This window comes from Bison bison, unplaced genomic scaffold, assembly GCF_000754665.1.
Source record: "Bison bison bison isolate TAMUID 2011002044 unplaced genomic scaffold, Bison_UMD1.0 scf7180017864215, whole genome shotgun sequence".
Classification (NCBI taxonomy): Eukaryota; Metazoa; Chordata; class Mammalia; order Artiodactyla; family Bovidae; genus Bison; species Bison bison.
The window spans coordinates 1,087,974-1,112,375 of record NW_011494787.1 but is presented as its reverse complement, the minus strand read 5'-3'; the positions used below and the strand labels follow the sequence as shown (position 1 = coordinate 1,112,375).

Below are 24,402 nucleotides of genomic sequence, written 5' to 3'. Positions count from 1 at the left end.
GCTGCAGCTATTGAACCAGCTGCACTCGAGAACTTGTGTTCCCCAGAGAAGCCACCATAATGTGAAGCTTGTGCACCACAAGGAAAAGTAGCCCCTGATCGTCACAACTAGAGAATGCCTGCCTGCAGCAAAGGAGACCCAGCACAGCCAAAAACCAATAAATAAAAAAATTTTTTAAATATGTGTTTAAAAAACCAGGCAAAAGAGGTTGAACCAGAATGGAGGCATAAGAGGTGAAGGTGATCTGAGTGATATTTTCAAGGAGAACCAGCACATTCTGGGTCACTGGTGTGATTCAGGATTTCGGGAAGAGGGAGGGTTGTTGAGTGTGACTCTGGAGCTCTGGGTGCTAGGTGGGTGCTGTGATATTCACCAAGACAACGCAGAGTTGTATCCCAGTGGCTCAAAGGTGAGCATGTGACCGGACAAGTTTTTGGGTTGCTTAGAGTCTTTATTCTTCAGATACAATGGCGTCTACTTAAAGCTCAAGTTGATACGTAGATTTGACTCCAGAAGTCACAGTGATCTTTCCTCTTTCCATCTCACAGCATATTAAACCGCACCCCTATGAATCTCATCCAGGAAATCATATTAGTGGATGACTTCAGCAATGACCGTAAGTACCACGGTTGTCCTGTGCTATGGACAGAAGCGTCTGTTCCCAGGCTCTGTGTCGCGGGCAGAGGTGAACCTGCAAGTTCCCTGGGGATGGAGGAAAGCCTGGGTTTGTCGTAGGTGTGGAGGACATGGAGTGTCCTTGTGAATCAAGAAGTACATGAACCTTACATTAGGGAAACAGTGTCTCAGGTCCTCTGCTATGAGTCTTTGAGGACCTAACCAGATCTGAATTGTAGATTCTTAATGGGGTCGGTGGGCTTCCCAGGTGGCGCTAGTGATAAAGAACCCGCCTGCCAATGCAGGAGACATAAAAGATGCGTGTTTGATCCCTGGGTTGGGAAGATCCCCTGGAGGAAGATACAGTAACCCACTCCAATATTCTTGCCTGGAGAATCCCATGGACAGAGGAGCTTGGTGGGCTACAGTTCATATGGTCGCAAAGAGTCAGACACGACTGAAGCGACTTATACACACATGCAATGGGGTTGGTATGTGTATGCATGTGTCTCACTGCCCCCAACCTGTTGATGCATTCCTGGACTTGAAGAGACACTGCACCTTCAAAGAGCCCCCGAGCCCTGAAGCAATACCCGTGAATAGAGATTCTCGACTCCTGTGCTCTGATAATCCACCAGCATGAGCCAAGGTCACCTACCCTCTTCCTCTCATTCCCATGGCAGGACTTGTTGGGGAACAGGGGGCTCTCTCTTTGGGACATCCCATCACTTGGCCATGACATAGTGAGCAGCTGCCTTCCAACTTTCCAACCACTGGTCATTACCCATCTCCTAGCTATCCTGCCCAAGAACCTGGGTCCCACCCAGGTTCACAGTCCAAGTCCACCTTCCCCGAGAAAGGCACGCGGGAGTTTTCAGATACCTGTGTGTTCAGTTTGACAGGGACGATCATTGCAGAAGTGTTGTTACACTTCAGGTATGTAGTGCTCAGGTGTGTAGGAATCAGGTAGTGCTGATTCCTGTCCAAGAGCTGTCATCACAGCCTGGGTGCTGCTGCAGGCAGTCAGCCACATCCAGGCAGAACCGCTTCTTAGTGATGAACCAGGGGAAGCAGGTGATGGCCTCTGGGGACAGCTCTGAGTCCCAAGGGAGTGGAGTCTTTCCATACCAGCCTTGATGCTGAAAGTTTGACATAGGAGCCAGTACCACACAGGGGTCTACTGTCGGAAGGCTGGAAACCCACACACCTAACATAGCCTTAGGAGCTTGGGAGTTATGCACAAGTGGGTCATGTACCAAATTCAGGGTGATCAGATCGGACCTGAGTTCTGAAACTCAGTGATCTGCTCTCCCTTCCCAAGTGTGGAAGGGGTTGGAGGCAGGGAGCCACTCATCGTGTCGGGAGGTAGCTGGTACTCAGGCTGGAGATTGGGAACACTGCTGAATTTACTTAGAAGCAGAACAGCTTCAGTGGTTAGAGCATCACCTCTGAAGCCAGCTGCCTGGCTTCAAATTCTAGACCTGTCACTGGCTCACTTACTAGCTATGTTCCTTGGGCAACTTATTAGCCTCTACATGCATCAGTTTCCATATAGAATGGAGATAACAATAACATATATATGGTTTATATGAGGCTATAAATGTGTTGATACATTTGTGTGCTTAGAGCAGTACCTGGCTCTGAGGAAGCCCCTGTAAGTCTTTGTGGTCACTCCGTAGAGTCTAGAACTGAGCAGAGAAGCTAAAGGTTGGTAAAACCAGTGAAGCAAAACCACAACTTATGATAATGGAGTTCAGAGCCAAGAATTGGTGAGCCAGAAGAGTGCTGGGGCAGGCAGGCAAGCCAGGACAACCCAGGCTGAGTGCCTAGGATGGGTCTCTTGCTCAGCCCCACACATTTCCCCCATTTGGAGAGTTGAACCAGCTCTGTGTGATGGATATACTGGAGGGATACCCTGATAAATAGGGTCTCCTGTATTGAGTCCGTGAGCTGAAAGGAAACGCCATAGTTTGTCTCATCCATTCTCCGGCCTCTCAGCATCTTTTTCCTAAACCCTACCAAAGTGAACAAGACTCCCACCTCATGTTTCAAATAAGCTATAGAAAAGGAGAACTGTCCCCAGGTGACCATCTGGCAGTGTTCTAGCAAGTACGCAAGTGCCAGTGTGTGACTACCTTCTCCAGAGGCCCCCTTACAGCCACCTTGCAGAGACCGGGCCATACTGTATGTGGCTAGCCATGGTCAGTCAGCACCTTCCAAAGCCCACAGTACCCTGGAGTCAGGACAGGGCAGTGTGGTTGGGGGTGGGGATGAGAGGCAGGGTGCCTCACCTACTCTGCTGGTTCACCTCCAGCCCCGGGCGCTCAATCACGTGACCTCTTGTCTTTGTAGCCGAGGACTGCAAACAGCTCATCAAACTGCCCAAGGTGAAGTGCTTACGCAATAATGAGCGGCAAGGTAGGTCTGCACTGTTGAGTGGGCCTGGGGCAGGGAGTGGGGACACGTTTGGGTGTGTGTTCAGCGTGGTCTCCTTGGATGATGGAGCGGTGGGGGCACTCCTTTGGCCGATTGTCCCTCCTGCAGGTTTGGTGCGGTCCCGGATCCGGGGTGCTGACATCGCCCAGGGCACCACCCTGACTTTCCTTGACAGCCACTGTGAGGTGAATAGGGACTGGCTCCAGCCCCTGCTACATAGGGTCAAAGAGGTAAGTGAGGTGTGTTCCGTGTCCCCCACTTTCTCCAGCTCAGCACTTCATATGTACCCACAGCCCCTTGGGAAGTGGAGCGGGGGGCAGATTGCAGTGCGCATTTTATGGATGAAGAGACTGAGGGAGAGCGGCCTGCCTGGGGTCACGCAGCAGACAGTGGTGGGACAAAGCCCAGGGTGTCTTCTTTGCCTCACAGTGTCACCTACAGCAACCCTGCAGGTGAGGCACCAACAGCTGGGACATGACGCACACAGCTTCCTGGGCGAGAGAACGGCCCGAATCAATTTTTCCCAGATGTTAGAAGGTTCTGGAAAGGGAGCCCCGATGAGTGCCATTTGTGAAAATGAGGCAGAAGAATTAACAGGGCCTCGTCACCCAGTTCCCGAGGCCGCCATTGTACCTCCAGCCATGTCACTTTCAGCCAAAGACTAAGACACAGGGGGCTGGATGCCAAGAGACCCGAATTCCTTGCCTCTGTCTGCCCTTATGTTATTCTAGAACTCTGTCTGCTTCCTCTCTCTGTCTCTTATTCCTCTTGAAAGTGAAAAAAAATTTTTTTAATTCGCCCATCAATATTTTATATCCCCTGAAATCTATCCACCCTCCACCCCTATCTACAGAAGGCCCTGCATTTTTAGATGCCAGTGTCTGTGACTGGCATTCATGCTGCTCATTATCCCCCCGAGTTACTGACTCTGCAGCTGCTCTGTGAAGTGGGAGGCCAGGTATTTTTTAACATATTTTTCACACATGAGGGTACGGCTTCAGGGACAATGACATAACTTGGACTGATATTCCCTAGCTGGTACCACCAGCCCTGAGACCTTCAGTGTCGCCTCAACAGCATCTCCTTTGTGCTTTGTGCTGTGGTTATTTCCCTTCTCACTCTTCGAGGTGACTCCTTGACTCCTACCTGCAAAATGACAGTGTCAGGCAATGGAAGAATTGAGACACGTGAACTGCTCAGAATACTAAGAAATCCTTTCCAACTTTGTTCATCTGATGAGAGAACCTAGCTGGATGTATGGAGTTCTCACGCATGAGCCTGGGTGTTACAACCCATCCCATGGCCACTTTCCCTAAAGTTGGGAGGGCTCATATACATGTGTGATGGTGAAGAGGTCTGGATGGAGACATGGTAGGTTATGAGCAGACCAGTCTATTGAGGGGCCTCACCAGGCACTGGAGGCCCTTCCAAGCTCTCCCTCCCTTGTGCTCCATCTGTAAATGCAGCCAGCCTCCCGGGTCTAATACTCTTCCAAAGCTGGGCTGTTCTCTCCTGCTGACTGTGTCCCGACATTCCCAGTGCTTCATCTCCCACCAAGTCCTTCCTGTCCCTGGATGCTTTTCCCTTCCTCTTCACCGCCCCTTGCTCTCCAGGGCCTCATCTATGTCTCCTCTCCTCCAGGAAGACTTTTCTGACTGTGTGGCCAGCTAGGATCACTCCCGGAAAGAATTGTCCATTTGGCCCCACAATTTCCTTTTCTGGGTTTAGCTCTCTTTTTCTTCTAACAGATTGCAAACCCAAAGAGGGCACCAATCACCTCCTGGTGATCCTAGAGTAAGTGTTTGGAATGATAATAAGAAACTAGATGCAGTGGGAAGTGACTTGGAATAGGAGGAAAATGTGCTTGCTTCCTGACTATAAATTAACAAACAGGTATTTATTGAACACTTGTTTTGGGCAGGGTTTTGAGGAAGAATTGGGGATGGACCACATAAAAGGAATCTACAGCCTGCTTAAGTTCCCCAATCCAGAAGCTCTTCAAACCATGTCGTTTAGGGTTGTTATGGAGACTTCTTTACATAGTTGAGCTCAGTCTCTCCTCTCCTTGGGGGTGGAAAGAGGGGAGGTCAATGGGGAAAGAAATGTGAGAGGGCTGGGGATGGGGCTGAAGTTTCCAGCCCTTTAATCAGAGGGTTGGTTCCTCTATAAACCAGCCTCCATCTTCAGAGAGTCACCTCAGTAGTATAAACTTAGATATAATGAAAGAGGCTCATTATGAGAAGAAAAAAGGTTCCTGTCATCCCAAGTGAAAGTGAAAGTGTTAGCTGCTCAGTCATGTCCGACTCTTTGCGACCCCATGAACTGTAGCTTCTGTTTGGATTTCTGTAGCTTGCTGAAATTCCTCAGGCAAGAATACTGAGGGGGTTGCCATTCCCTTCTCCAGGGGATATTCCCAACCCAGGGATCAAATCCAGGTCTCCTGCAGGCAGATTCTTTAGCTTCTGAGCCACCAGGGAAGTCCCTCCTGTCACCCCAATTAGTCAGGAACTTCCAAGAGTTTTAAGAGGAACAAAGGCCAAATATATTTCTTATTATATCACAGCACAGTGTATATTGCATTTTATCTATCCACTTATCTACTAATGGACATTTGGGTTGTTTCTGCCTTCTCACTGTTGTGAATAATGCTGCTGCGAACATTCATGTGCAAGTTTTCCCCTGAGTACCTGCTTTCAGTTCTTTAGGGGACATGCCAAGGAGTGGAATTCCTGGGTTGGTGGTGATTAAGTGTGGGATCTGTGTCCCACATCCAAGCTGATGTGTCCCTGCAGAATGTCATCCTCAGGCAGCCTTAATGAACCTGGAGGCCCTTCCTTTCCCTGTGGCTCTGAGCCCACCTCAGAAGCCCTCTTTGAAAAATGTCCTCTTGTGCATCCCTGGCTAGCTTCACCTGCACAGCCATCCTCCTGTAGGAGTCATAGAGCCCCAGGAGTGAGCTCAGCTCCCAGGGCTAAGCTCCCAGTCCCCATTGCTGTCTGACCTAACGCTTTCATAGTGGAGGACTGCTCAGACAAATGCTGACTGTGGTCCTGCCCTGCCCCTACAGACCCCGACTCTTGATGATGAGACGGTTCTGCTGAGACACCCCTTTCTGGATGGGGAGTGTGGGTGTGTGTCAGCCTCTGTTTCCATGTCTTTGGATGTGTCTCATCTCAGAGTAAGACATGATTTGATCTTGTGAGCGCAAGTGGAAATTTTCAGCTGTAATTGGAGTTGGGGATTTTCGAAAATAGAGATAAGAGAGAGGCTGGGCTTGAGCTGTCAGAAGCTGTCCTCAGCTGGTGTTTTCCACATGGAAAATCTCCTTGATTTCCCTTCCTTCCCTTCAATTACTTGATGATACTTGAAGCAAGCACCACGTTGTTGGGTTTCTTTAAACAGAGTCTTCTTCCTTCTTCTCCTTATCTACATATTCCTTTAGTAGGAAAAAAAAAAAGATTTTAAGAAATTTCCATCCCAATAGCATTTGGCAAGTTGATATAAATAATGGCTTACATAAGCTTCAAAGCCCTTTCCCATGCTTTCCTCTCTTGTTTCTTCCAAAAGCCCTGTGAGGAAGGCAGGATAGTTTTGCAAATTATAGATTGTTTTTGCTTCGTAGATGAAGAAGCAGAGCTCCTCAGAGTATGCTGCTTTGCTTTAAGGTCAAATGTATCCTGCATGGCAGAACCAGAATAGGAACCCAGGTCTCTGGCCCTGCTCCTGCTCCCCTATCCCTCCCTCCAGGCTAACAGAGACCCCGCACTGTCGTCCTCTACTCTCCTGTGCACCACCTTCCCCAGACAGCAAGGCCTTAATCATCTCTGTGCCAACCACAGTCCCTAACCCATAGTAGCTGCTCCAGTAATGCTGGCGGATGCAATGAGTGAACAGTCATCTCTGGAAGTCCCTTGACTGCCCATTCACAACGTGGTTTTGATTACGGTGGAGAAAGAAGAGACATAACTAGAGGGGTGATTGATGGCCATTGGCTCTCAGTGGGGGTTGGGGGTGGGCTTGGATTTGTGTCGGGGAGAGGGCACGGCCTTGTTCTGGATCTGTCAGGAATTCCACCAGATGCTGCTGAAGCTTACCTGTGGACCTAGCCTTGAAGATATAGCCACTTGGGCACACAGGTAGGAGCCTGTGGGGATCTGAGCATCTTTATGGAGAATACATCCATCTCTGGAGAAGGCAATGGCACCCCACTCCAGTACTCTTGCCTGGAAATCCCATGGATGGAGGAGCCTGGTAGGCTGCAGTCCATGGGGTTGCTAAGAGTCAGACACAACTGAGCAACTTCACTTTCACTTTTCACTTTCCTGCATTGGAGAAGGAAATGGCAACCCACTCCAGTGTTCTTGCCTGGAGAATCTCAGGGACAGGGGAGCCTGATGGGCTGCTGTCTATGGGGTTGCACAGAGTCGGACACGACTGAAGCGACTTAGCAGCAGCAGCAGCATCCATCTCTGAGCCTACAGAAGGCGAGGCCATGTTGCTCAGCCATAATTGGCCCACCTGCTCTGTCTCCAGTGACTGACAGTGTCCTCAGAGGGAGTTCATAGTTGCCCTCTTTCATCCAGTGCCAACTGAACACCTGCTGCCAGCAGGCTCTGGACTGGGGGTTGGGCAGGGGCTGCTGGGGAATGCAAAAATGGAGCAGATGAGACCCCCAAGGTCATTCAAGAAGCTTGTGTCCTGGCTTTAAGAGGTCATGTCTAACATCCCCTGCAGCTCTCTCTTAAGGTCTTGGCTCCACACATCACTTAGCCCTAAACATCCCTTTCTGCCTAACTGGCCCTCCATTGTGTCTGAACCAAGAAGTTGCCATGGCTAAGTTGTGATGGGAATAATAGAAGGATAGAAATGCTCTGAGAGAGCTTCTCAGGTAGCGCTAGTGGTAAAGAACCTGCCTGCCAATGCAGGAGATTTAAGAGATGCAAGTTTGATCCCTGGGTTGGGAAGATTCCCTGAAGGTGGGCCTGGCGGCTTACTCCAGTCTTGCCTGGAGAAACCCATGGACAGAGGAACCTGACAGGTTATGGTTTATAGGGTCACAAAGAGTCGGACATGACTGAAACTAGTTAGCACGCATGCATGCAGAAACCCTCAGAACTCACAGGAGAGTACCCAAGAGCCTGTCGTAGCCCTAGAGGCTGTGCCCATGGGTGGCTTCTGGGGAAGTCTGTGGCCAGAGTAAGCAACCAGCATTTTATTTTGCATTTCACTTTCCAAATATTGAGGAGAAAGTTTTTAGAAAACCAAAACAGGATTTCAGTTTGGGGTTTCTAAGACCACCCTCATGTTCAATAATTCACTAGATATGCGTGGTTACTGTGCATTACCACAGAAGGATATGGATTAAAATCTGCAGCAGGAAAAGGTGCATGGGGAGAGTTCCAGGCATGATCATCCTAGAGCTGGTGTGTGGGCAGCACTTGATTCCTGCCACCAGGACATGTGGCAACATACATGGAGAACTGCCAAACAGGGAAGCCCACCTCAGCCTTGGTGTCCAGGGTTTTTATTGGAGGTCAGCCATGTAGATGTGACTGATCACTGCCACAGTCTCCATGCCCCTCCAGAAGTTAAATTGAGTTGGTACCACATGGCCCAAGGCTCTCACCACAAATCTCCTTGTCAGCAGAGTCTGATACAGCCCAGGGCTCCCAGGTAAACAGAGACACTTATAAGCAGAACAAGTCAAGGGCTTAGAAGATACCTCTTAGGGGTTGGGCAAGGGCTAAGGCAAGGGCTAAGCATATCTTTAGGTCAGTCCTTTGCTGCACAAGGGCCTACCTAAGGATTCGGTGAAGCTGCAGAGGCCAAACTCAGCAGACAGAGGCAAAAAGAGGACTTTGTCAGCCCCACAGAAGAAAGTCAGTCTCTGAACTTCTGAGAACATTTCAGATTTCAAGTCAGGAGTGGGGTGTGTCTCTGTGTATATAGTGGTGTGGGTGGGGGTGGCTGTGTGTGCATGCAGTGTGTGTACACACTTGGACACACGATGGCAGTGGCCCCAGAGCACTGTGGCAGCCAGTCAGATACGACACTGACTGTGCTGGAAGCATCTGTGCACATCCTAGAGGGGGAAGCAATGCACTGAAAATGAGCATTTCCTTCCACGGGAGCCAGTTGGCTTCAAAGGCACCTTGTCACTCTCAGAATGAGTCCTGTATGGAAACTGAGGCTAGATTAAGTCTGTGAACATCAAGGTAGGTACTCAATGATTCTGAGCTTAAAATAAGAAGACAGCCTCATTTAGGGGAGAGATTGAACCAGGAAATTAAATCGCTGCAAGAGAAACAGAAGTGCCTGCCCATGCTGACCAGGACAGGGAGGGGCAGAGGACTGGAAAAGTGGTACTTCCTGGCTGGTCCAGGCCTGTTGGCTCTTCCCAGCTCTGGGACTCTCATTCATCCTGCCCTTGGGGCCCAGTTTCCCCTCCTCCACATCAGTATAGGCGTGTTCACCCAGCAGTAAAGTGAAAGAAATGAAAGTGAAGTTGCTCAGTCGTGTCCGACTCTTTGTGACCCCGTGGACTGTAGCCCACCAGGCTCCTCCATCCATGGGATTCTCCAGGCAAGAATACTAGAGTGGGTTGCCATTTCCTTCTCCAGGGGATCTTCCTGACCCAGGGATCAAACCCAGGTCTCCCGCATTGCAGGCATATGCTTTAACCTCTGAGCCACTTTAAAACTACATGTAATGCCTTGATGGCCCCTGAGAACCGATAGATTGGTCTTGCACATTTTGAAACTATCCCCTTGATGACTTTGCTGCCTATCAGCAGGGTAGCCTTGGGGAAAGAGCAAGTGACGAGGCTGGAAAGCTCATTGTTGTTTAGTTGCTAAGTTGTGTTAGACTCTTTTGTAACCCCGTGGACTGTAGCCCGCCAGGCTCCTCTGTCCATGGGATTTCCCAGGCAAGAATGCTGGAGTGCGTTGCCATTTCCTTCTCCAGGGGATCTTCCAGACCCAGAGATTGCACCTGCATCTCCTACAGTGTGGCTGGCGGATTCTTTACCACTGAGCTACCTGGGAAACCCAGCAGAAACTAGATACAGCCCTGTTATTGATGGTCTTGGATGCTGGGCTAAGGAGTTTGAACCTTATTTTCAAGGCAGTTCAGGTTTTTAGCTGTTGAGCTTCAGAGTGAGATTTGAAAGTCAACTGTGTTAGCCACCTGTAGAATGACAGGGAAAGGGGTGAGAATGGGGAGGGGGCGGGCCAGGAGTTCATTGCCATTGCTTTGTACTCCAGGGGTGAGGGGATAAAAGAGAGGTTCCATTCAGAAGAGCGGTTTTAGAATTACAGTCAACAGGGTTGATCCAGTTGATGGGCAGAGGTGGGGCTTCTTAAGTTCATGCTGGAGAGGAAGGGGGACATGTTGACAGAAGTAGGGAACCAAGGGAAGGAACGTGTGCGGGGAGGCTGGTGAAGGCACCACTGCGGTGCTTTGTTGAATCCGCATGGAGGGGTGGCTGGTGTCCTGGATCTGCTTGAGTCAGGAAGTGAGGAGCAAAGTCGGGGCTGAAGTTACAGACTCGAGTATCACAGGTGACGAGTGAAGTTAAGAATCTCTGGCGATGCTATTCTCAACCTGCCCATGAACCATAGGCATAGAAAGTTAAGTACTGGGAAATTCCCACTGTGAGGGGAGCTGTTGAGGTCACCTTCCCAGCTGATTGTGTCCACTGCCTCCTGAGAGCCCCGTGACACTGAAGGGCCCCCTTCTTCCTGATGTCCGTTTCCTCAGTGAGCAGCACACTCCAGCCAGCCTCCCCGTGTCCCCACCATGCCTAGATGGCCATGAGAAGGCACCCAGGAGTAAAGGAAAGGCTCTTAGCATTGTAGGCATTGTGGAGAGGTCACAGTGTCTGATGGCCCACTTTATACATGACAAATGTTGAAATGCAGAGGGGGAAGTGCTTGGTCAAGGCCCTGAAACCAGTCTGCGGCCCTCCCCGACCCCGGCCCCCCCATCCCAGGCCTGCCTCCCTGATGCCCCCATCTGAGTGAGGGCCTTGTCTTCCAGGACTACACACGGGTGGTGTGCCCCGTGATTGACATCATTCACCTGGACACCTTCAACTACATTGAGTCGGCCTCAGAGCTCAGAGGAGGTGAGTGGGGCCAGCCAATGCCCTCGCCCAGAGGGACTTTTTCCTCCTAGTCATTGCTGCCAAGGGAGAGAGAAGAAAGGTCTCCTAGTGGTTTTTCTGGAGCCTCCAGCCCTGCATCCTGTAATGTCAGTAGCTGCAGGGTGGCCCTGACCACGGGGACTGTGCATGGAAGGATCAGAGAGGGGGCAGGTCACCCCAGGGCCTGAAGATGGGAGGGAAGCAGGGCCCCCCTCCGCCCCGCCCTGTGGGGCCTGCATTGTTCTGACACCTTAGCACTGGGTGTCTCTCTCTCCTTGAGGCCCACCACAGTTGTGCCCAGGGCTGAGCACTGGCTCCCAAAGACCGACTGGGGGTGACTCAACCCCTCACAGACCTGCTTACACCCCCAACTCCCAAGACTCATGACCAAGGGCCTCACTCTGGAATTGTCCATCATGTCCCCCTTGAGTACCACTCTTGGGGTCTCTCAACTCCCACTCTGTAGCCTCTGCTCTTCTTCCCTAAGTCCACCCAGCAGAGAAGGCTCAGAGAGGCAGGAGGGGCTGGAGAAAGAGAAGAAGCAGTGGAAGGGAAATCAGGCAGCTCTGTTGCCAACCAGCCTGGGTGAGACCTCTTATCCCAGGACCACCTGGGAAGCTGGATATGTTCATGAGCCCGAATGAGCAAGCTTTGCAGGTACATCAGAGAGACTGAGTCAATCATGCGGATGCTGTGTTTCAGGGTTTGACTGGAGCCTGCACTTCCAGTGGGAGCAGCTCACACCAGAGCAGAAGGCTCGACGCCTGGACCCCACTGAGCCCATTAGGTGAGTCAGGGCAAGGGTGGGGTGGGAAGATTCATTACCACTTGGCCCTTCCCTCTGTCATGTGCTATAGGGAAGCTGTCCATAGGAGAGGCTCAAAAGATTGGCCAGAAACCAAGAGGACCTTTTGCCAGGCCAACAGCACTTTTGCCCTTATTTTAGGAGGTTTCTGTCCTCGTGGAGATTTCTGCTAGAGGGGTGGGGGCTGGCGGAGACCTGTGCTGAGGACTGGCTCAGCATTGTTCACATCTGCCATGATGTACTTACGTGCGTGTGTGCTAAGTTGCTTCAGTCATGTCCGACTCTTTGCGACACTATGGACCATAACCCGTCAGACTCCTCTGTCCATGGAATTCTCCAGGCAAGAATACTGGAGTGCGTTACCATGCACTCCTCCAGGGGATCTTCCTAACCCAGGGATCAAACCTGTGTTTCTTATGTCTCTTATGAACTCCTAAGGTGGGTTCTTTACCACTAGCACCACCTGGGAAGCCCTGATGTACTTACACTTCCTGCTAAATGTTGGAGGGCTCCACGTGGTCCCAGTTGAGCCTCTGTCAAGGGGAAAGAAGGTTCCTTAGCCTCCAGGTCCTGGATGTCAGGATTCAGCCCAGGAGGGTTGTCAGCCATTGCTATGGGTAGGGGCTGCTGTCAAGGAGTGGCCACTGCTACGTGCTCACACACATGACTGCTGTGTCCCGTGTGAGAACACCACAGGGGCATCAGCTCTGGGCTGCTTGTGTGGTGCTGTAGATGGCCCTGTCCTGATCTACATTCTCACCTCCAGCCCTCACTGTGACCCACAGCATGGTGGCCGGATGGCTGCCTGGGGTTCGGGCCCATCTGAAGGCTTGGCCGTCCATGTAATGGTCTCAGCATCATGTGTGTGGCCTTGATATTCCTAAGACTGGAGAGTACGCGTGTCCCAGGCCTGTTGGGAACCTCCAAGCCAAAACTTATCTGTCTCCAGTGGAGCCTCAGGAGGCCAGCAACTGCTTGAGGATGTGGCGAGAAGACCAGGGAACTAGAATTGCTCCTTCTGGGGAAATGCCGAGATGCCCTGGGCTCCTGGGGGGCACCTCTGCATCTGGGGGCCTGCATAGAATAAATGTCCTATCATTCTCATTGAACTGTGTGTGTAAGTTGCTCAGTCACATCCGACTCTTTGCCACCCCATGGACTGTAGCCTGCTAGACTTCTCTGTCCAAGGAATTCTCCAGACAAGAATACTGGAGTGGGTTGTCATTCCCTTCTCCAGGGGATCTTTCCAACCCAAGGATTGAACCTTGGGTCATCCGCATTGCAGGCGGATTCTTTACCATCTGAGCCACCAGGGAAGCCCTTTCAATGAACTAACTTAAGTCAAATAGAGACCTAAAGGGCTATGAAGAACTGAGTGGTGACAGACAGACAGTGGAGATTGGGAGACCCCTGCAGTGGAACCTCTGTCGCAAGCACCAGCTGGCCCCTCCTCCCTCCTCCAGCCTTCACGATCTGGAGTGATGCTGAGAGGGAGATGGGAGCTACGTGGCACACCAGATAGTGCCCTTGTTCCTCGAGGGAGAGCAGGACCTTCTGATCATCCTGAGGGCCATGCAGCACAGCAGTGCCTCGGGTACTCGCTACACTCCCTGAGTCACCTGATGCAGCAGTAGGCCGAGGCAAGGACAGGGTGGCTCTGGTTTCCCTTCTCTGTCCCAGGGGTGGGCTTCTCAGGGCCGGTTCTCTTCCTGTGGGAATATCTCTGCTCAGCAGAGGACAAATGTTTCCAGTTGTCAGAGGACAGCAGGATGTCATGGCATTGGGAGACCAAGCTTCTGACCTGCTCCGTATCAACTGACTGTTTGACATAAAGCCCCCTTCTCTGGACCCGCTGAATGAGGGGCCTAGTCCCAGGGGCTCGCCCTCCACCCCCAGCCCAGATACCCGTCCTTGTGCTCATTGAGTTGTTTGACTGGATTCTGCAGCCCTTTCTATTCCAAGTAACTTCTTTGGAATCTCTCTCAGCAGTCAAGGAGAGGGGAGGTGGGGAGGGTCCCCAAGGAAAGAGAATGAAGATGAAGGCTGCTGCAGCAGAGCGCCACAGGCTGCGTGGCTTAAACCATAGAAATGTGCTGTCTTGAGTTCTGGAGACCAGAAGTCCAAGTTTGAGGTGTCATCAGGGTGACTTCCTCCTGAGGGCTGTGCCGGACCCCATCCTGGGCTTGCAGAGGGCCACTTTCTCTCTGTGTCTCCTCACCTCATCTTCTTTCTGTGCATGTCTGTTTCTGTGACTGAGTATCTCCTTTTATAAGGACACCAGTCCTATTGGATTGGGACCAGCCCCATGACCTCATTTTAGCTTTATCACCTCTGTGAAGACCTTTTCTCCAAATAAGGTCACATTCTGAGGTATTGGGGGTTGCATCCGTGCTAAGTTGCTCCAGTCGTGTCTGACTCTTTGCGACCCCATGGACTGTATAGCCCACCAGGTTCCTCTGTCCATGGGATTCTCCAGGCAAGAATACTAGAGTGGGTTGCCATGCTTTCCTCCTGGGGTCCAGGGGCATCTTCCTGACCCAGGGATTGAACCCACATCTCCTGCATTGGCAGGCGAGTTCTTTACCACTTTCGCTACCTGGGAAGCCCACTGCGGGTTAAGACCCCACCACATTTTTCAGGGCATATAATTCAATCTGTAGCAGAGGGGGGAAGGGGTGGGAGGGGAGAGAGACCAGTCTCAAGAAACAGAAGTGCTATTCACAGTGCTGCCCCAGCCCCTCTTCTGTGCCCTGTCAGTGGCCCACAGTCCCTGCCCTCTGTTGAGGGGCTCCCAGGAGACCCCCACTGGGCAGGGCCTGTGAGAGAGGCAGGGAAGGCTGGACTTCTGAGCAAATTCAGAAATCCCCCCACAGGAGGTGTGCAGATGAACGAATTAGCCTGTCTGCAGGGTCAGTAGATTTACAGTCAATGGGAAAAGTCCCAGAGTGTGTTCTTGTTTGGGGTAAGTGGGCCATATGTGGGTCTTTCTGAAGAGGAGCAGAAACGGGAAGAATATGGCCTCAACATCAGGACCGAAAGGGCCAAAGAACATGACCATGGTCCCCCACCCTTGACTGACCCTCTCTTTTCCTTCCAACTTTACAGGACTCCCATCATAGCTGGAGGGCTCTTTGTGATGGACAAATCCTGGTTCTACTACCTGGGGAAATACGACACGGATATGGACATCTGGGGCGGGGAGAACTTCGGTGAGTCCCTGGTTCTGCATCTTGGGGCCTGGCCAGGGGTCTGTGTGTCCTTGGATCACCTGGGCCTGTGATGAGGGCCAGGGAGATGGGCAGCAGGTCACTCCTTTGGGGGAAGACCATGTGGGGCATCAGAGGAGGGGTTGCTGGAAGTGGGGAGGAAAGGAGATTGGGGCCACGTGGATGCTGAGGACCAGGGAAACATGCCCAGGGGACTCTTAGGGAGAAGTTGACATGCAGAAGTCAGAAAGACCAAGGAAGAGTGCCAAGTCCGAGGGTGGGCTGGGGGCAGACCCGAGCTAGGAGTGCTGAACTTTGGAAATTTAGAGTTGGAAGGAGACTGGGGATAAAAGTATGAGGAAGGTTGAAAGCACTGCCACTAACATCTGGATCACATCTGTTGGCTGCTCTAGGGGTATAGCCTGGGTTAATGAGGAGGGTCTGAATATTCACTGGATGGACTGATGCAGAAGCTGAAGCTCCAGTACTTTGGCCATCTGATGCGAAGAGCCAACACATTGGAAAAGACCCTGATGCTGGGAAAGATTGAGGGTGAGAAGGTGACAGAGGATAAGATGGTTGGCATCACTTACTCAATGGACATGAGTTTGAGCAAGCTCCAGGGGATAATGAAGGACAGGGAAGCCTGACGTGCTGCAGTCCATGGGGTCACAAAGAGTCGGACAGGACTGAGCGACTGAACAATAAGAACAACTGGGTGACTGCTACAGAAGCCCTGGAGGCAACTTGCCCTTGCCTTTTCTTGAAAAGCGATGCAGAGTGAAGAGGATGGAGGGGCTGGGTTCCAGGCTCTGCTGCTGCTGCTGCTGCTGCTAAGTTGCTTCAGTCGTGTCCAACTCTGTGCGACCCCATAGACGGCGGACTGTGCAAACAGATGGCCAATTGTGGCCGCAGTGGCATAGGGCTGCCATATACAGATACAGGAGAAAGTAGTCAGAGACCCATTCCGTCTTGCTGATGACACTGACTGACCCTCCAGTTTCCTCATGTGTTAGAAGTGTAACACACGGGTGCTTGGGGGTTGTTGTGGAAATCCACGCAGGTAAGTCTGTAAAAGCTCCGAGCACCATATGGACACAGTCTGTGTTAGTTACTGTTCCTTCCCTCCAGCAAGTGAGACCTAAGAGATGACCAGTATGTAAGCTGTACAAAGCAGGGACTTGGTCTGTTTGTTTGGCAAGCTCCGTACGGTGCGAAGGAGGTTTCAGTAACTATTTGATGAATAAACCAGAGGAGAGGAAGAGTAAGAGTCTGAGATGTCAGGGCCCCTTCCCCCTCTCTGGACACCGGGGAGCGTGTTTGGCACAGTCACCCCCGAGCAGTGGTGCGAGCCAGGAGAATGATCCATGGGGCTCATCCTGGCATTCAGTGGTAATGCCATGCATTGTCCTCTGCCATTGTTTTCTCCTGTCCCTGCCTCCACGCTGCTTTATGGCTTTCTTCCTCAGTCACCAAGAGTTATTTCCCGGAAATTTATGGCTGTTGGCCTGACCAACGGCATCTGTTCTCCCAAACTGGGCCGTGTAGAGAAATCCATCAGAAAAATCCATCTCCTGCCATATGGGGGCCAGATTGGAAACTCCACAAACAAAGCAGAAAACCCCAGCTCCTACAAACCAAATATCCTGCCTGGGACTCAGTCCTGGGATCCCATGAGGGTCTTTGGAGTAGAGTTTGAGGTGGGATCTCCCTTCACCAGCCCAGGAGGACTTGGAGCCAGGTACGCCCTTGGTGTTCTCAATGGGGATGAGATCTGTCTCTCTCTGAACAGAGCCCGTCAGGTGTCCTGATATTCACAGTACGTCTCATGATTCTTCATGGTGTGCTCTAGCCTTTCTTCCCATTCATGGAATCCTTTCTACAGCTCTTTTGATAGATAGCAGTCATCCAGTGTCCGCTCGAATGCTATTTATGATGATGTGTTTGCTGCTTCACAATCTGGCAAGTTCTGTCATTGAGAATGTTTGTGTTGAATTGTTAGTAAATCTTCTAAGTCAAACCAGAGCCCAGCTTCCATCTGCTGGGCCTTGTTCTGCCCTGTGGACCCTCATAAAGTGTGTGTGATCCTTCCTTACCACGGCAGCCACGTGTAGATGCAGGCAGCATGTTATTTTCAATGATGTCACATTCTGGTCCAGCCTACCAGTGCGTCTGTGCTAAGTCGCCTCAGCCATGTCTGACTCTGTGTGACGCTACGGACTGTAGCCCACCAGACTTTCTGTCCATGGGAATCTCCAGGCAAGAATACTAGAGTGGATTGCCATGCCCTTCTCCAGGGGATCTTCCCGACCCAGGGATCAAACCCGCATCCCTTATGTTTCCTGCCCTGGCAGAGAGATTCTTTACTACTACTGCCGCCTGGGAAGCCTCAGCCTACCAGTACCATCTCGCTATAGCAGTGTTGGCACACATCTGCTCACATCCAGGGTGATCCCCTCTAGTTGGCTTCCCAGTGGCCTGGCATTAACAAGTGTTCATTGGAACAGGAAAGTAGAGAGAGACTTCAGGGGAGGTGTGGGAGAGACATTTTATAATCATCACAAAATGTTTTAAACCACACACACACAAAAGAACCCTGCAGACAGCTATCACAGGAAATACTGTTTTCCCCAATTCCAACATTCCATTTGTTAGAGCCAGCTCCTAGCACTTTAAAAGTCATTTCTGGACATTTTTTTTTTATAGCATTTTACAAGCCAGAAAAAGCAATGCTTTTTTTTTTTTAAAGAAAAATTGAAGTATAGTTCATTTACAATACTGTGTTAATTTTAAAAGTGAAGTGAAGTCGCTCAGTCGTGTCCAACTCTTTGCGACCCCATGGACTGTAGCCTACCATGCTCCTCTGTCCATGGGATTTTCCAGGCAATAATACTGGAGTGGATTGCCATTTCCTTCTCCAGGGGATCTTCCCGACCCAGGGATCGAACCCGGGTCTCCCACATTGTAGACAGACACTTTACCGTCTGAGCCACGACCCACAGAAGCTCGGTGTTAGTTTTAGGTATACGGCAAAGTGGTTCAGTTACACATATACCTATAGATTCTTTTCCATTATAGCTTATTGTAAGATATTGAATATAGTTCCCTGTGCTATATGGTGGGTCCTTTTTGGCTATCTATTTCATATATGGTTATGTATAGATATTAATCTCAAATTCCTAATTTATCCTTCCCCCACTCTCCACTTTCCCCTTTGTTAACCATAAGTTTGTTTTCTATGTTTGTGAATCAATTTCTGTTTTGTAAATAAGTTCATTTGTATAATTTTCTTAGATTCCACATCTATGATATGTGGTCATATGATATTTGTCTTTTGCTGTCTGACATTTCATTTAGTATGTTAATCGGTAGATCCATTCATGCTGCTGCAAATGGCATTATTTCGTTCTATTTTTATGGCTTAGTAGTATTCCTTATGTGTATCTGTATCTATATACATCTCTCTCTCTCTATCTGTATATAGATGTATGTACATATATGCACCGCATCTTCTTTATCCATTTGTCTATTGATGGCATTTACATTGTTTTCATGTCTTGAATATTGTGAATAGTGCCTCTGTGAACGTGGAATGCATGATCTTTTCAAATTAGAGTTTTCCATCTTTTCTGGATATATGTCCTCAAGTGGGATTGCTAGATCATATAGTAGCTCTATTATTAGTTTTTTAAGAAGTCTCCATACTGTTCTCCATAGTGGCTGCACCTACTTGCAATCCTTCCAGCAGTGTAGGAAGATTTCCTTTTCCCCACCCCTTCTTCAGCATTTTTATTTATAGACTTTTTGATGATAACCTTTCTGACCAGTGTGAGGTGGTACCTCACTGTAGTTTTGATTTGAATTTCTCTAATTATTAGTAATATTGAGCATCTTTTCATGTGCCTGTTGGCCATCTGTATGCTTTCTTTGGAGAAATGTCTGTTTAGGTCTTCCGCCCCTTTTTTCATTGAGTTTTTTTTTTTTAATATATCAAATTATATGAGCTTTTTGTATATTTTGGAAATTAAGCCCTTGTTGGTTACATTGTTTGCAAATACTTTCTCCCAGTTCACAGGTTGTGTTTTCATTTTGTTTGTGGTTTCCTTTGCTGTGCAAAAGCTTATAAGTTTGCTTAGGTTCCATTTGTTTGTATTTGCTTTTATTTCTTTGGCCTTGGGAGACTGACCTAAGAAAACAGTGGTACTATTTATAGCAGAGAATGTTTTGCCTATGTTCTCTTCTAGGAGTTTTATGGTGCTATGTCTTATACTTAAGTCCTTAAGCCATTTTGAGTTTATTTTTGTGTGTGATGTGTTCTAACTTCATTGATCTGCATGCAGCTCTCCAGCTTTCCCAACACCACTTACTGAAGAAACTATCTTTTCTCCATTGTGTATTCTTGCCTCCTTTGTTGAGGATTAATTGACCATAGGTGTGTGGGTTTATTTCTGGGCTCTCCATTCTGTTCCTTTGATCCATATATCTCTTTTTGTGGGGAATAACAGCAGGAAGAGATATCTCTTCTTTCCCAAGACATGAAATTTTTGTGTGTTCCAGATGTGGTTGCTTTTGTTGCATTGATTTGATTTCACAGCACAAAAGCCCATGAGATCACTGGACAAGGCTCCAGCCAGGGTGACTGGGACCATCCTCAGTGGGATGCTGCCTCACCCGCCCATCTCACTTTCATCGTCTGGGAGCGACCTCAGCAGCCACTTGAATGCCAGCCCTGCTATGCACTCAAGCAGCCAACCCTGGTGCCATTATTCCCACAAAGCATTTCTAAGAGGAACTGAAGAGTGTTGATAATTACATCTGCAGTTCAGCATAGAAGAAGGCTTTAGGGAAATGTGGCTTTTAGCCTTTTTTTCCCCCAGAAGTTGTTTTGCATTAATATTGGATGTTTAAACTCCAATTTGCATAACACAGGATACATGAAAAATATCTAATACATCTACTCACTTTAGCTTTTGATCTTTAGAGATGAAAGGAACCTGTTGCCCAGTAGAAGTGTGTGTGTGTATGCACATGCATGCGTTTATGTGTGTGTGTCTCTGTGTATGTGTGTGTGTGTGTGTGTGTGTGTGTGCGTGCATGGTGGGAAGAGGTGTACATTTCCAAAGTGGAGGCCTTGGTACATATATGAGGGGAGAATATGGGATTTCTGGATTTAAAATGGAGGTGGGTGGTTTCCAAAGCACAGCAGATACAACAGACAATACTGAGGAAAGAGAGACGAGGTGGGTCCCAGAGAGGAGCCGCCACCACCACCTCCCCCATCCCCAGAATGTAGTCAGGGATGTTAGGCTGTGTCAGGCTTGGAGGGTCACGTGTGTGTCAACATGGGCTGTGGGGTCAGACAGGCCTACTTGTGAATCCTGTGGTCATCCCTGGCTGCGTGTCCCTGGAAAAGTTACTTTCCCTCACTGAGTTTGCAGATGGCTACTGCATCCTAAGCTAGGCCAGCAGCCCGGATTATCTGGGGGCACCCAGTCTAATCAGGTGGGCCGTTTAATGCAGAGAACTTTCTTTGACTGCAGAGAGAGGAGACGGAGCAGAAGCAGTTGAGAGATTCACAGCCTGGGAAGGATCGTCCAGGTGTGATGAGGAAGGGACCACACAAAAGGAAGAAGGGGGCTCCTGACCTACAGCCAGCGAGGAAGAGAGGACCTCAGTCCCACGACTGTGAGCAGCTGGGTTCTGCAAACAAGCTGAGTGAACTGGAAAGCCTCAGAGCCCCCAGACAGGAGCCCGATCCTGCTGATTTTGGCCTTGGGAGACCCTTGGCAGAGGGCCTGACCAACCCTTGCTCGCCCAGGCTGGTGTGGTAATTTGTTAGGGCAGCAGTGGAAACCGTTAAGCTCCCAGGGCCACCCGCTTCCTCTCTGGGCTGCGTGAGCAGGCTTGTCAGAGGAGCGCCCTGTCAGACCCGCAGCGACAGCGGATCCCTCCCGCTTTCTCTTCGGCCTCACCCTTTACAGGTTCAGGGGCTCAGGAGAAGAGAAGTGGCCTCATCTGAGAAGAGCATCCAGGTCTGATGAAAAGTCATCTTTCCCCCCAGGTGGGGCTGCTTGCTAAGCCCCAGGCCCAGGTGCAGTCCCTTAAGACCACCCATTTCCAGAGGCATGGTGGAGAGGTAAAGGGTGTGTGCCATGACACTCGCTGGATGGCCCGTGGTGACCGTGGTGAGCCTGTGCTTACCCCTCAGAAGTCGGGAGCCTGGCTGCAGCCCTGACTGTCCCCAGTGATGTGAAGCACAGTTTTGCTCACAGGTTTAAGCCTATCCTTTGTGGCTCAATAAGATTGCTTCTACTCAAGTCTGTGGACTCGTTAAAAAATAAAAACAGAGGTTTCTGGCCAAGTGGCCCAAAGAACGTAAAGATTTTTTGAAAGGAAAATCTCTGTCATTGCATTTGTCTCTGCAGACTTATGGGCAACTGTCTCTTTCTGCCCATCAGTACATCATGAGAAACGCTGGACTAGAAGAAGCACAAGCTGGAATCAAGATTGCCGGGAGAAATATCAATAACCTCAGATATGCAGATGACACCACCCTTATGGCAGAAAGTGAAGAGGAACTCAAAAGCCTCTTGATGAAAGTGAAAGAGGAGAGTGAAAAAGTTGGCCTAAAGCTCAACATTTAGAAAACGAAGATCATGGCATCTGGTCCCATCACTTCATGGGAAATAGATGGGGGAACTGTGGAAACAGTGTCAGACTTTATTTTTCTGGGCTCCAAAATCACTGCAGATGGTGACTGCAGCCATGAAATTAAAAGACACTCTTTGGAAGGAAAGTTATGACCAACCTAGATAGCATATTCAAAAGCAGAGACATTACTTTGCCAACAAAGGTTCGTCTAGTCAAGGCTATGGTTTTTCCTGTGGTCATGTATGGATGTGAGAGTTGGACTGTGAAGAAGGCTGAGCGCCGAAGAATTGATGCTTTTGAACTGTGGTGTTGGAGAAGACTCTTGAGAGTCCTTTGGACTGCAAGGAGATCCAACCAGTCCATTCTGAAGGAGATCAGCCCTGGGATTTCTTTGGAAGGAATGATGCTAAAGCTGAAACTCCAGTACTTTGGCCACCTGATGTGAAGAGTTGACTCATTGGAAAAGACTCTGATGCTGGGAGAGATTGGGGGCAGGAGGAGAAGGGGACGACAGAGGATGAGATGGCTAGATGGCATCACTGACTCGATGGACATGAGTCTGAGTGAACTCCAGGAGTTGGTGATGGACAGGGAGGCCTGGCGTGCTGTGATTCATGGGGTTGCAAAGAGTCGGACACGACTGAGCGACTGATCTGATCTGATCCACCCCAATCCCTTTGTCCTCACAAGATTTCACTTTGTCCAGTGCTAAGTGGCTGATGCTGTTAGATAAAAGATATCTGTGTACAGTCCCTGAGGATCCACTTAATACAGGCTTACTGCCTTAAGTAGAGCCGGTCTAATGCCCCCTTTGCCTATGTCCAGAAACCAGGCTATCAAAGGAAATTCCAGCCTTGACCTGTGTGGCTGAGAAGTGGCAGAGGATTTGGTGTGATTCTTGGGGAGGGAGCTGTCTCCTCTTGCCTGAACTCCTGTCCACCATCACGGCTTGTCAGTGGACATTGGTTCTGGCGAAGGGTTGGGGTTTTATGAGCACTGGTAAAGCTACTGATCGGTCGATGTGGAGATAGAAGGGAAGAGCTGAGAACAGAGAGAGGGTGAGGAGGGCAGTTTCTTCCCAAATATTAATCTGAAGTTTAAAGAAAATAAGGTAACAGCACCCCCAGTGTGGATGGAATAATTACACATCTCCCTGCCTGGAATTCAGAGCGGATCTAGGTCTGCATGACATTTGTCATCTGGGAGTTTATGCGGGTGCTGACTCAGCAAGAACCACCTCCTCCCCCAAACTCCCTACATTGTCTTTTTGCTCCTTCACACGAGAAAGTGATGACTTTGCAGGAGTTGCTGACATGTGGAGGATCAGGGCGGTACCTGCAGAGCCCGCTGCTTTGTGCCTCGGTCTATGGCCCCCACTGCCTGGGGCTTTGGGATCACAAGGCTTTCCCAGAGGCTTCAGCATAAACCTGTGAGTCACCGGGCCTGGCTCCCAGTCCTGGGAGGATGGACAGCGTTATCCTGCAGTCGTGGTGTAGATATGCGTAGGATAACTAGAGGGATGTCCCAGGTCTTAAATACTTCACATTGTGGTATCCAAACATCCTTACACCTCTCTGAACACTTTAAGCTTCCTCACTCAGACTGCCTTGACTCTGGCCACAGTACAGCAAGGCACGCTGCTCAGGTCATCTTGGTTACAACATTCTGGACTCCGGAGCAGAGACGCTCTTACTGCATCTCAGACTGCAGGCTCTGGGGGCATCAGTTAACCAGAAGGAGAGGTGAGACAGGCAACTGTCAGGAGTGGATGAAGGAGTAGATGAGGTAGAAATGGGACAGCTGGTTATAGATTGGCCTCTCTTGTTCATCTGTGAGTGCCCTGAAGTCAGTATCTTTGTGCCTGCAGCAGTATTGGCTGATGGTGGGTGTTCACACTGAGGGAGGTGGGATCAGGGCAGGGGCAGGAGTTTTGGACCTGGGGAGATGCGCTTTGAATGCTAGCTGCCCGCAGTCCCATCAGGACTGCTTCTGCTTTGAAAAATAACATCCACAACCACGAGTGGGCTTGTAACAACTCATAAGTTACTGCCTGAGAGAAGACCCAGCAAAGCCCAGCCCAGGAGTAAATGAAGGGGTCCTTTCCTCCCGTGGCTTGTGCCTGCAGAACTGAGACGTTTTCAACCACAGACACAGGAAAAGAAGCAGGGACGATGGTTTTGGAGGTGGGGGAGAGGAGGCAGGCTGCAGGGGGCTACGAGAGGAAGCTGATGGGTAGAAGATGTACCGCATCTGAGGGCATCCAGTGCATCTGGACAGAGCCAGAGGCAGCCACGGGAGTTGGTCCTGGAGGCCAGAGGAGAGCTGGGCTGGCAGAATGGGAATGAGTCCTCAGCATCAAGTGAAGGTTGGGCCAGATGCGGAAGCAGGGACAGCAAGGCACTCAGACCCAGAGCCTTGGGGTGGAGAATGCCAGGAGCCCAGATGGAAGGTAGAGAAGGACCAGGGTCAGGGGTCAGTACTTCCTGAGATGGGGATCTGTGCACGATGGTGGCAGAGGAGAAGGGCGGGGGCACGCCTTTGCGGAG

At 50.1% G+C, this 24,402-nt stretch overlaps 1 protein-coding gene across 1 annotated transcript in view; it reads left to right on the top strand.

The window, feature by feature from the left end:
• The window catches only part of GALNT14 (polypeptide N-acetylgalactosaminyltransferase 14), a 79,645-nt gene that overhangs the window by 32,312 nt on the left and 22,931 nt on the right, over positions 1-24,402 (top strand). Inside the window, exons 4-9 of the mRNA XM_010845413.1 lie at positions 549-616; positions 2,968-3,033; positions 3,160-3,281; positions 11,089-11,176; positions 11,897-11,981; positions 15,105-15,208. Coding sequence (XP_010843715.1) covers positions 549-616; positions 2,968-3,033; positions 3,160-3,281; positions 11,089-11,176; positions 11,897-11,981; positions 15,105-15,208 — 533 coding nt within the window. The remainder of the gene's footprint in view (positions 1-548; positions 617-2,967; positions 3,034-3,159; positions 3,282-11,088; positions 11,177-11,896; positions 11,982-15,104; positions 15,209-24,402) is intronic.